General features: G+C 67.4%; 2 protein-coding genes across 2 annotated transcripts; both read left to right on the forward strand.

The window, feature by feature from the left end:
* The first annotated feature begins 1,853 nt into the window (after positions 1-1,853).
* On the forward strand, positions 1,854-7,155 carry PRR35 (proline rich 35). Its single transcript, XM_024233317.2, has 3 exons — positions 1,854-2,121; positions 4,733-5,853; positions 6,282-7,155. The coding sequence occupies exons 2-3, from the start codon at positions 4,772-4,774 to the stop codon at positions 6,913-6,915; spliced, it is 1,716 nt and encodes a 571-aa protein (XP_024089085.2). The 5' UTR covers positions 1,854-2,121; positions 4,733-4,771; the 3' UTR covers positions 6,916-7,155.
* Positions 7,156-8,665: 1,510 nt separating this feature from the next.
* On the forward strand, positions 8,666-11,297 carry NHLRC4 (NHL repeat containing 4). Its single transcript, XM_003778529.4, has 2 exons — positions 8,666-8,755; positions 9,173-11,297. Exon 2 carries the CDS (start codon positions 9,725-9,727, stop codon positions 10,094-10,096), a length of 372 nt encoding a protein of 123 aa, XP_003778577.2. The 5' UTR covers positions 8,666-8,755; positions 9,173-9,724; the 3' UTR covers positions 10,097-11,297.

An 11,297-nucleotide genomic window follows, 5' to 3' on the forward strand; every position in this document is an offset into this window, starting at 1 on the left:
CTCCCCTGGACGATGGCCAGAGCCTCCAGCCAGTTGGTCTCCTGTGCTGTCAGCTGTGGCCTCTTCCAGACTTTCAGAGGGGTCAGTCTCGGGCTGGCCAGTGAGGGACTACTGGTGTCAGGGTGACCTTGGACCCTAGTCTCCCAGGGCAGTGCTCAGCTGAACACGTCCAGAGTAGAGTCTATGTACAGAAGCAGCCGGCCTCCTGGCCCCCGCTCTCCACGGGGCTGCTGGCGTGACGGCAGCCCAAGCTGTCTCCCGGCCCGGAGCTGCCTGCACGGTCAGCTGGTCAGCTGGGCCAGGCCAGGTGGGCAGAGAGAAGGTTGGCATGCTCTGCCATCCACAGCACCCCTCCCAGTCCCCTGCCCCACCCCAGGGACTTCCCCCAGACGGGCGTGGGCGGCTGTCAGGGAAGGTGGCATGGAGGCAGGAGGGAGACAGAGACCCACGCCCATCCCAGAACCAGGGGCTGCTCCTCATGGACCGTGGGTGTGCTCCGTCAGGGGGCTCTGCCAGCAGCCGGGCCGGGGCCACGGAGATGCTGCTGGGCTCTCTTCTCTGCCCCATTCGAGGGGTGACACCCAGAAGCCCCGTGGGGTCCTCCCTTCTTCCCCAAGGCACCCCTGACCCCAACCTGAGCTGGGGACAGCCCCGGAGCCCGCGGCTGAGCCTGCAGAGAGCCCCAGGTCCTGGGGAGCTATGTGGGCTATGTGGGCTATGAGCTATGTGGGCTATGAGACTCCCTGTGCTGTCTCAGAGTCAGCGGGGAGTAGCACACTCCACTCTGGCTGGAGACCCCGAGACGCCCGCCCACCACATGTGTCGGGTTTAGGACGTCTCCCCTGAGCGAAGTCAGGGGCTCTGCCCCAGCCATGCCTGTGTCCGGGAGGGAGCAGGCCGGTCAGGCGAACCTCCCCTAGGACCAGCTGAGCAGTGGGGCTCCAGGCCTTTACATTCTGGCAGCTCAGGGAGCTGCTTGGAACTTGGTGCAGCCGGGGAGGTGGGGCTGGGAGCAGCCCTGGCCCTGCTTCTCTCCTCCACCGCCCCAGGTCCTCTCAGGAGGGGACTCCCGTGGGGAGGGGGTCTTTCAAACAGCAGGGAAGTGCGTGGCCTGGTGGGGCAGCGCTGAGGCACCTCCCACAGGAGCCGGGAGTGAGGGCTGGAGGGGTCCGCATCCAGGAAGGGGGAGGGTGCCTGGAGACCAGCCCCAGGTGGAGGCCGTCAGCCGGCAGGGCGGGGTGCGAGGGGCCGGTCCGGGCAGCCTCCTGTTTGGAGGAAAAGAGAACGGAGGGCAGGGCTCGCCCAGGGAGGGTAAGGAAGGGAGCCCGGCTCCGCTGGCTCAGTCCGCGGCACCCCTGTCCTGGGGCTCAGCCCCCCGGGGCCCTGGCTTGGGTGGGCCGGCGGCTGTCAGGGGCCAGAGCCCTGATGGATAAACGCTGACGGCCCCTCTCCCGCGCCCCGCGCCCCGCGCCCCGCGCCGCTGACACCCATCACGCCGCAGCGGGGACCCGGGAGACCTGGCGGCCTCTGTGCACCCCCGCGGCAGCCTGCGGGCAACGGGGGCGGGAGGCGCCGGGCGCCCCTGACTCGGCCGCACACCTGCGCCGCAGTCCGCTCTCCGGGCGCTGCCTCCCGGGTTCCCGGCCGCTCCACCGCGCGCCCCGAGAGCTGAGCCGGTCCCGGCGCACGAGGCCGGTGAGTGCGCGCCAGGGGGCGGCGGGAGGCGCGCGGGAGGCGGGGGCGCGGGGTTCGGGCCGGGGGCTGCTCCTTCCCTCCCGCCGCGAGCGCGGTCGGAGGTCGCAGCGCCCCCCGGAGCCCGGAGCCCAGGCGCACGCGCGCCCGCCTCTGCCGCCAACTTCGGGAGGTGCGAGCGGCGTCGGGGGGACGCGGGCGGCGGCGGAGGCTGCGGGAGTCGCTGCCGCTCGAGGGACCGCGGACCCGGGAGGTCCGGCTCCCGGCGCCGGGCCTCAGTTTCCCCCACGGGAGCCGCATCCCACCCCCAGAGCCCCAGCGCGTCCGCGGGGTCCGAGTCGCGGCCGGCGCGGGGCGGGGAGGGGCGGGAAGTTTGCGCCCCACGCTCGGCCTCGCAGACTTGGCGGCTCCGCTCCCGGCCGGGCGCAGGTAGGAGCGGCGGGAGCCGCGGGGGCGGCAAGTTGGGCGTCGCGGGGCCGGCTGGACGCGGGGCACGGGGGCAGCGAGTGGCCAGGCGTGTGGGGGGCGCGAGGGGCGGCCGGGTCCCCCCCTCCACCCTCTTCTCGGCGTCCAGGAGCAGCGCGAGGGGAGGGAGGGCCGCCCTCAGGGGCCAGGCGGGGAGGACAGGGGCCGGGTCTGGGGTCTGGGGCAGGAGCCTGACCTCGCGCTCTCTGCACCCGCCTGTGTGGGGCGCCCTGCGTTCCGGGGGGGGGGGGGGCAGCAGGATCTGCGGGTGGCCGGTCAGGGTCCTCGGCTGCTGGGTGCCCCCTCCTGCCCTGGGGGGGGGGGCCTGTGCCCCCCGTGCCACCGGTTCTCCCCCAAACAGGGACAGGTGAGTGGGGCCGGGTGTCGGGGCCTGGCACAGGGCTGCTGGCTGCCCGGGGAGCGATTGCCGGGTCTGGCTGGGACGCGCGTGTGAGTGCGTATGCCTTTGTGTGTGCGTGTGGCTGCTGTCCGGGAGTGTCTTTTGCTCGTGTACACACACCAGGTGGGTGCCAGGTATCCTCCGGGTCCCCATGGGGTCAGCAGCTGCTGAGACAGCCCCTTGGACAAGCCCCTGACCCAGGAGACCCCTGTTCCTGCTGGGAGGCGGGATGGGTTGTGGCATCAGTCGGCACAGCTGTGTGGCTCCCAGGGCTGGGTGATCGATGGCCCGGCACAGCCGCCTCTGTCGCCGGAGCGCCCACACCCATTTGTCATCCACATGGGTGGGGGGGCGGCGGGCAGGGAGAAGGGGCCGCCTCTGCACCCACCACCCAGTCCAGGCCGTGTCTGCAGCCCCTCAGGGAGCCCCAGGCCCTCTCCTGGCCCAGCCCCTGCCTCCTGACCGCCACCCTGTCTCAGCCACAAACCAGCCGGTCAGCCTCCGCCTGCCCCTGCAGCCGGTGACCCCCCTGCAGGGCCCCAAGCCTTTGGACGAGTGGACCTCTCCAGCCCTGTTGGTCGTCCCCCCAACGGTACCAACACAGTGTTTTGGGGGCAGCAGACAGCAGTGCCCCAGCCCTACCCTGCTCAACCCACTGGCCATGCATGACCACGGGTGCGACCCCCAGCCAGGTCTGCGTGTGTCCTGGGGAGTCGGTGTGTAGGGCCTGTGTGAGCGCGTGAGTGCTGTGTTGGAGTGGTTTGGAAAGCCCCCGACACCTGGATGGGTGGTGAGTGTGTTATCACGGACAAGCAGCCGTATCCACCATGATGGGGTGTGAGGTGTGTGCAGCCAGGGCCCCGCACTTGGTGGCAGACTCCGTTCTGAGCTTAGGTGGCACAGAGGTGGCTTCTCCGGGCGCTGGGTGAGGGCTCTGTGTGAGCCTGTGGGCTGTGTACACACACCCGAAGCCCGTGTGCGCAGGCGTGCTGTGCACCCCACACAGGCGCGCGCTGGGGTGGTGGACAGCCCAGGTGGCGGCCCAGATGGAGTGTGGCGCACATACCAGCGCCGTGTGGGGTGTGGGGAGGAGCGGGTCTTGGCTGAGTGTGGCCGCTGCAGGCTCGGCCGCTGACCTGCCCGAAGCCACCCAGATGGAGCTGGGCTGAGCAGGTGGCTGAGCCGTGGGGCCATGCTGGGATGTCCACTCCCCACAGCCTGGCCTGGCCCCACATGAGACTGACCCCCTCAGAGACCCCCAGTGCCCACCTGACGCCCTGCTGGAGCAGGCTCTGTGCCGTGTGCAGACACACACCCACACACACACACTCACACATGCACACATGCACGCATGCACACATGCACACTCACGCACACAATGCACACACGTGCACATGAACACACGCATGCACACAGGCACACACATATGCACACATGCACACACACGTGCGCGCACACGCACACACATGCACGTGCACGCACACGCACACATGCACACACACAGACACACAGGCACACACACACGCACACGCAGCATCATCTCACACAGACCCTTCTGTTGGTGTCTCGTCTCAGTGCCTTTTCCTAGGCTTTGAACAGGCAGATCGGCAGGGGCCAGGGTTGCTGGAGGGAATGAGACCAGGAGGCTGACGTCTACCCGAAGTGAGCCCTGGTCACGCTGATTCTTTTAGCCACTCACATGCTGTGGGAAGATGGGTGTGGGCTGAATTATCCTAGAAATTGTCCAGCAAGCCGGCCTGGCCTCAGGGGTGGGGATTTGTGTAGGGTCAACCGATAAAATAAAGGACACCTAGTTAAAGTCGAATTTCCGATAAACAATGCACACCTTTTTAGTGAGCCTTTCCAGTATTGCCTAGGCTACACTTAACACTCAGAAATGACGTGCTGCTGATCGGCGTCAGATGCAGCTCGCTGTCCTGGACTTCTTTTTTTTTTTTTTTTTTTTTTGGTGCCCTGCACTTTGCTGCCACCCTGGAAGTGTGCTTGGGGAAGAGCCGAAGGATGGGGCTGGCGGGGGGGCGCGCGTTGCAGGGCAGAGGCGGCGGAGTGGGGGGCACCCAGGCTCCTGTCCCTGGAGCTTGGGGAGCCCTGGATGGAGAGGATTGGGGAGTTAGTCAGAGGCAGGCTTGGCACTGACTGTGGCCCCATCTACAGGTGGCCATGGTGCCCGGCCCTGCCCCATAGCAGGCTGCCATGTCGCGGGAGGCGGGCTCATGCCACGTGGGCACAGGGGCGAGGGCGCGGTCTCGGAAGCCCAAGAAGCCACACTACATCCCGCGGCCCTGGGGCAAACCCTACAACTACAAATGCTTCCAGTGCCCCTTCACCTGCCTGGAGAAGTCGCACCTCTACAACCACATGAAGTACAGCCTCTGCAAGGACTCCCTGTCCCTGCTGCTAGACTCCCCAGACTGGGCGTGCCGCCGCGGCTCCGCCACGCCCAGGCCCCGCGCACCCACCCCAGACCGCCCTGGGGAGTCCGACCCCGGCAGGCAACCCCAGGGAGCACAGCCCACAGGTGCTGCCCCCACGCCTGACCTCGTGGTCGCCGATGTCTGCTCCCTGCACCGTGGCGGAGGCCCCAAGCCCAGGGCCGAGGGGTCCCCAGGGCCACCACCCCCTGTGGCTAGGGCCACCCGGAAGGGTCCCGGCCCCAGTGGGCTCCTGCCTGAGTCGTGGAAGCCGGGGATGGGAGGGGACCCCAGGGGCGTGGGTGCGGGGGACATGGCCTCAGCAGGCCCTGAGGGCAGCGTCCCCTGCTATCCCCCGCCTGCCCCAGGGGAGTTCCCTGAGGCCCACAGCCTCCACCTGTCTCTGCTGGGCGTCAACTACCCACTCAGCCCGGGCCTCTTCTCCTACTTGGGGCCCTCACTGGCCGCTGCAGCCCACGTGCCCTTCCTGGCCTCGGCCAGCCCCCTGCTGCCCCCGGCTGCGGCCTTCCCAGCCGTGCAGCCCCCTCAGCGCCCCACCCCGGCCCCCCGCCTGTACTACCCGCTGCTTCTGGAGCACACTCTGGGGCTGCCAGCAGGCAAAGCTGCCCTTGCCAAGGCCCCTGTCTCCCCCAGGAGCCCCTCTGGGACTCTGGCTCCTGGCCTACTGAAGGTGCCAGTTCCAGGGCTGGGGCCCTGGCCCCAAGTCACCCCCAGGGACCCAGGGCAGGAGGGGGAGCTAGAGCGGGCAGCCCAGAGTGACCCCAGGAGGAGGCTGTCCCTGGGAAGCAGGCTGGAGCTTCCGAAGGCATCCCCCAGCCTGACAAGGTTCTGTTCCCGGAGCAGGTGGGCGTCTTGGGCTCCCAGTTCCTGGGGTGGATGGAGGGGTTGGGCGGCTGGGCATGGCGGCTGGACATGGCAGTTGGGTGGCTGGGCATGGCGGTTGGGTGGCTGGGTATGGCGGCTGGGCATGACGGTTGGGCGGCTGGGCATGGCAGTTGGGTGACAGGGCATGATGGCTGGGCGGCTGGGCATGGCGGTTGGGTGGCTGGGCATGGCGGCTGGGGTCCATCCTGAGCTCAGTCACTGGGAAAGTGGGCTCCAGGCCACAGATGGGAACTGAGACCCGAGAGCCAGCGCAGGGGTCCTCGGGGTCTCCAGGAGAGCCCAGGCTCTAGGCTGGGGCCACAGGGCAGAGGCTGTGAGGGGAGAGGGGCAGGGGCCGGGGGCGCTGTGGGGGCAGCGCGGCCTCCTGACCGGCTTCCACCCCACAGCCTGCCCACCGGCTCCTCTGTGATGCTGTGGCCTGAGGACAGGGAGCCAGGCAGCCCTGAGACCCCCGGCCCTGAGGGCCCCCTCCCCCCGCAGCCACGGGGCCCAGTGCCAGGAAGCCCGGAGCATGTGGGCGAGGACCTGACCCGGGCCCTCGGTGACTACGCCAGGGTGGAGCAGCGCCTGGGACAGCTGGGGCCCGCGGGGGGCCTGGCCCCGAGACCCCTGCGGGAGCAGCTGGGCAAGATCCGCCTGGAGCTGCTCACCATTCACCAGGCACTGGAGCGGGCCGTGAGGCCGCCAGACGCACCCCTCGACCTCTCTGTGAAACGCGCGCCTGCCAAGGGGCCCCAGGCTCTTGGAGAGGCATGGGGGCGGCCCGAGCTGGGTCCCGTGTTGACCGGGGGTACCCCTCAGCCACCCAGCATGCTGGGCCCTGCAGCGCCCCAACCCTTCTCCGGCCACACCACCAAGTGTGAGGCCGACTCCAGCGTCCCACCCCCAGGGCTCCCCCTCCCAGCCCCAGATGACCCTGTCATTCCTGGCAGTGGCTGGGGCACCTGTGTTGCGACGAGGAGTTCCCAGACCCCTGAGGCTGTCTGTGGCCTGCAGAGCCCCCAGGGCGCCGAGGTCTGACCTGTAGCGCCTGAGGTCCGACCGTCTCTGCCTGCAGCGTGCCGGCCCCTCCTGCAGCCCGTGCCCCTCACCTGCCCCAGCCCCGTGGCCAAGGCCTGGGACCTGCCCCGCCTCCGCATGCATGTGGATAGACCCTCACGGGCCGTGGCCAACGCTTGTCCCTGGGGCCACACAGGGACACTGGAGGTCACAGTTATTTATGGATCACAATTGTGGACATTAAAACAGAAACTGTTCACACACACTGTCTGTGCCTCCTTCCTTTGGGGCCCTAGTGTAGCCACCTGGACACCCCCTAAGGAAGTGTCCTGGCCTGGGAGTCCTGGGTGGGCAGCAGTCCTGCTGGGCCCCTGTCTTCAGACTCGGCCCTCTCCTGTGGGCTGGGCCCTCCCTGAGGGGCTGGGGTCTGGGGGTGGGGTGGGACATCGGCGACGGGAGCTGAGCGAGGAGAGGCGTGTGGTCTGGGCTGCTCAGCCTGTGTCTTGGTGTGTCGGGGGTGGGCACGGACCCCTGAGCATCCTCTAGCCTCTGAATCCAGCAAGGCAGCGCTCGTATCAGCTCTCCTGCGGTTAAACGGTGGCCCCGAGGCTCTGTGGCTGGAGGCTGCTCACCCAGCGTGGGCTCTGCTGGCCCCTGCCAGCCCCTGCAGCCGTGATAGGTATCAGCCTTCACAGCTCACTGCCTCCCTCCCAGCAGGGCCTGGTTTGGCCCTCCCACGGGCAGGGGATGGGCAGACAGGGAGGGGCGCCCGGGACCCCCACAGCAAATCACTTCTCTCCTGGGAGAGCTGGCCACACCCTCCACTCCCACCCTGGAATGGGCTCTGGAGCCCACATTGCCCCCCCCAGGAGGAGAAGCAGTTCCCGCCTGCGTCCAGCCGGGCTGGGGCCAGTCTAAGCAGGCTGGCAGCGGCCCCATTAACTACCAGGGAGATAGCATCAGCCCCGACCCTGCCTCGGGGCAGCCAGAGCTGGGGTGCTGCCTGGCCAGGCGCGGAGTGCTGTGGGGACAGGTCCCAGCCGGGCCCCTCTACCCAGAGACTTCCTGGAGGGGCTGCAGAGGGCTCTGGGCAGCCAGGAGCTGTTCCCAAGTCTTGAGTCTGAGGGAGACTCCCTGTCCTCAGCTCCCGCCCCCCATATGTCCACTGCACCCCATGTCCACTGCACCCCATATGTCCACTGCACCCCCATGTCCACTGCACCCCATATGTCCACTGTACCCCATATGTCCACTGCACCCCATATGTCCACTGCACCCCATATGTCCACTGCACCCCAGTTTCTCACCCCCACTGGGCAGACAGGTGAGCATGGCCTTGCTGGAGGCAACAGCACCCGTCTCCCAGGTGTGGACACACGACCTCCTTCGCTGTCACCCATGGGGAGCAGGACAGGCCTCATAGAGGGTGCCTCAGCCAGCAGGTCACCCGTCTGTGGTCCAGACCCAAGGACCCTGCTTGGGGGTGGCAGCCTGGGGCTGCCTTGCCCCTTGGAGTAATGAACTTGCTGGTTGTGGGGGGACCGTGGGGGACCCCTGAAGGGGGGGTGGCCTGCATGGCATCCGGCCGTGTAGGGGACGTGGGATTAGTGTCCGGGCAGAGGGCGCAGCCTGCAACGAGGTGCGGAGGCAGGAACGCCACAGCACGGGGAGTCCTCAGGGGACCTGGTTTTTCTTTCATAGAAGTTTCCGGGGCCAAGGCCTGAGACTGCACTCTCCCTCCTCCACCCGGCCCAGCTGCGTCCCTGCCAGTGGTTCCTCCCACTTCCTCCGGTTCTAGTTTCCAACAACAGAGGGTGCAGCCACCCAGCCCCGAAGCAGGGCCCAGGGAGACCGGGCCCAGGTAAGAGACCCCTCCCCGTGGCCTCTCTTGGTGGAGCAGGGGGAGGCCCTCGGAACAGGCTTCCTCGCCCCTAAGGGGTCAGAAGTGTCCCTGACTAGGCGCTCGGGTAGAAGGGCTGTGTGTGGGTGACCCCCCCCCCGGTAGAAAGGGGTTCCACAGGCAGATGGATTTGAGAAACGCTGCTTATCTGTCTGAGGCCCGTGAGCTCTTCTGAGGCTCAGGGGAAAACCCACAGCAAGCTCCACGGGTCATGTGTCTCCCAGACTCAAGTTCCAGTCACCTAGACACTAGGGTGGCCGCTGGGCTTGGGGGCCAGGTAGACCCTCAGGACCTGGAGGACCCGGCCTCATAGGAGGGCACTGGAGGAGTGACTTTGCCGTTCCCACACACAGTGGGGCCTTATTCTCTCTCTTGCAGCCCCAAGCGTGACCCAGCTGCAGAGAAGCTGAGACGGTGATTCGGACTGACTGGACTCCGGCCTCCAGGTGTCTGCACCTCACACTGGACCCGCCTGGAGACTCCACTGGCTCCCGGCAGCTCCGGCTGCTTGGGCGGATCCGGGTGCCCGAAGGGGCTGCGGGAGGGCCCCGGGGCCTGCACTGCTCCCCCGACGGCCTGCTCTTCCTCACGGCCGGGGCTGCGCCCTATGTCCACGTGCTAGATCTGGAGGGACGCCCCATCTGCCTCCTGCCCTGCCACACTCCGGGGACCGGGGCCTTCGTTCCAGAGGATGTCGCTGTGACAGCGTCAGGGCTCGTGGTGGTCAGCGATCCCATCCATGGGGCTGTCCATGCACTCCAGCACACAGCCCGGGACCCCGGGGGCCGCTGGGTGACAGTGGGCACCTTTCTGTCTCCTCGAGGGCTGGCTGTGGACGCCCTCAGCCGCCTCCTGGTGACGGACTACTTGCCTGGGGCTGTGCACAGCTTCTCGTTGGGCCCTGCTTGGCAGCCCCTGGCCCTAGCCTCCATGCTGGGTCTGGAGGGCCCCTGCTGGGTGGGCCCGGGGCCTGATGGGGGCCTTGCTGTGAGCGAGGAGTTTGGGGATGTGAGGCTGTTTGGCAGTGCACGCCAACCCCTGGGCTCCCTGGGGGGCTGGACGGGGCACACTTTCGGCTGCCCAGCGGGCATCTGCTCCAACTCAGAGGGCAACGTTATTGTGGCAGACAAGCAGAGGCGCCAGGTGACCCTGTTTCCCCGGGCTGGGCCACCCATCTGCCTGGTGTCGGAGGGCCTTGGGCAGCCCTTGGGAGTGGCCTGTGCACCCCAGGACCAGCTCCTGGTGGCTGATGCCAAGGACAGCTCCATCAAGGTGTACCAGGGCCTCAAGGAGCTGGCCTGACCTGAGGCTGGGTTAGAGCAGCACTCCTGTGCCTGAGGCCAGCTCCAAGGCCCTTGGATCACCGTGGGAGGAGCCCTCAGGATGGGTGGAGCCTCCAGGCTATGGGCGTTGCCTGCCTGATGCCAGCACCGCATAGGCTGGGCCCTGGGCTTGGCTGGGGTTCTCCTGCTGGTGAGGCTCCGGACCTCAGGAGCAGCCCTGAGTCTGCCTCCCAGGCTGCCCCTGCCAGGCCTGCAGCCTCCCCAGCCGGGGCCGCTCTCTGCTGTCCCCATTCAGTGCCCTGGCCCCTGCATTCATGCCCCCCACGCCTCCTCAGGCCCTGTGCCTGGACTTTGGGGCTGGCAGCTGAAGCCTTGAGATCCTGGGCCAGCTGCCAGCACACAGCTAGGCAGGCTCTCCCGCCAGGTGCCCCCGCCCAGGCCTCCTAATCAGGGGCAGACAGGCAGGGAGGGTGCGGCTGGGCTGAGATGGGCGGGGCGGCCTGGGGCAGGGGTGTAGCCCCTAAGTGTCCCCAACCTCAGAGGGACCTACAGTCCTGAGCCTCCAGTAGCTTCTCTGGGCCTGGCAGAGGTAAGGGGGAGGCAACCCTGGAGTGTCTGGAGGCCCATGGCTGGCTGAACCCTGGATGCCTTTTCTTCCACGTCCCCATGAATGGAAGCTGTGTGGGCCTTCATTCTGCAAACAGCTCCATGCTGTTTGTCCTCCCAGTGCAGCCGTGCTGGGAGGGCCTGGGGGAGCTTCCTACAAGGAGAGACTCCTGCTGCTTTAGAAAACTGAGAAAAAACAGAGGTCTAATCCTCTCCTCCCATTTTACAAGTGGGGAAATGAGGCGTGAAAGGAGAGGCGTCTGGGTTACTCCGTGGGTCTGGGGTCCAGGGAAGGGCCTGTATGGGGGAGGAAGCTGGGAGGGGACGGTGTCTGGCTCTACCCCTGTGGGGTGGGGAGGTGGGGCTCTCCTGTATCACAGGACATCACCCCTGAGAGGTCCCTCATATGTCTGGGTCCTGTGGGTGGGGGATTAACTGGGCAATGTAGTTAGGTGCTCAATAAACGTAATTGCTGCTGAGGTCTGGGCTGGGGTCTTGTTCCTGGGATCGGGAGGAGCTGGACGCCTGTGTGTTCTCTCCCGACGATCTCTGGCGGCAGCTTCTGGGCTGGTCCTACCAGGGCTCAAAATTCCCGGCACCACTGGCCTTGGGGA

Source organism: Pongo abelii, chromosome 18, assembly GCF_028885655.2.
Source record: "Pongo abelii isolate AG06213 chromosome 18, NHGRI_mPonAbe1-v2.0_pri, whole genome shotgun sequence".
NCBI classification, from domain to species: Eukaryota; Metazoa; Chordata; class Mammalia; order Primates; family Hominidae; genus Pongo; species Pongo abelii.

Excerpts from the sequence above, each read along its gene's own strand:
- NHLRC4 (XM_003778529.4), top strand. The coding sequence starts at position 9,725 with ATGCTGGGTCTGGAGGGCCCCTGCTGGGTGGGCCCGGGGCCTGATGGG.
- PRR35 (XM_024233317.2), top strand. The coding sequence starts at position 4,772 with ATGTCGCGGGAGGCGGGCTCATGCCACGTGGGCACAGGGGCGAGGGCG. Across the intron at positions 5,854-6,281 it reads AGGTTCTGTTCCCGGAGCAG|CCTGCCCACCGGCTCCTCTG; the intron begins GTGGGCGTCTTG and ends TCCACCCCACAG.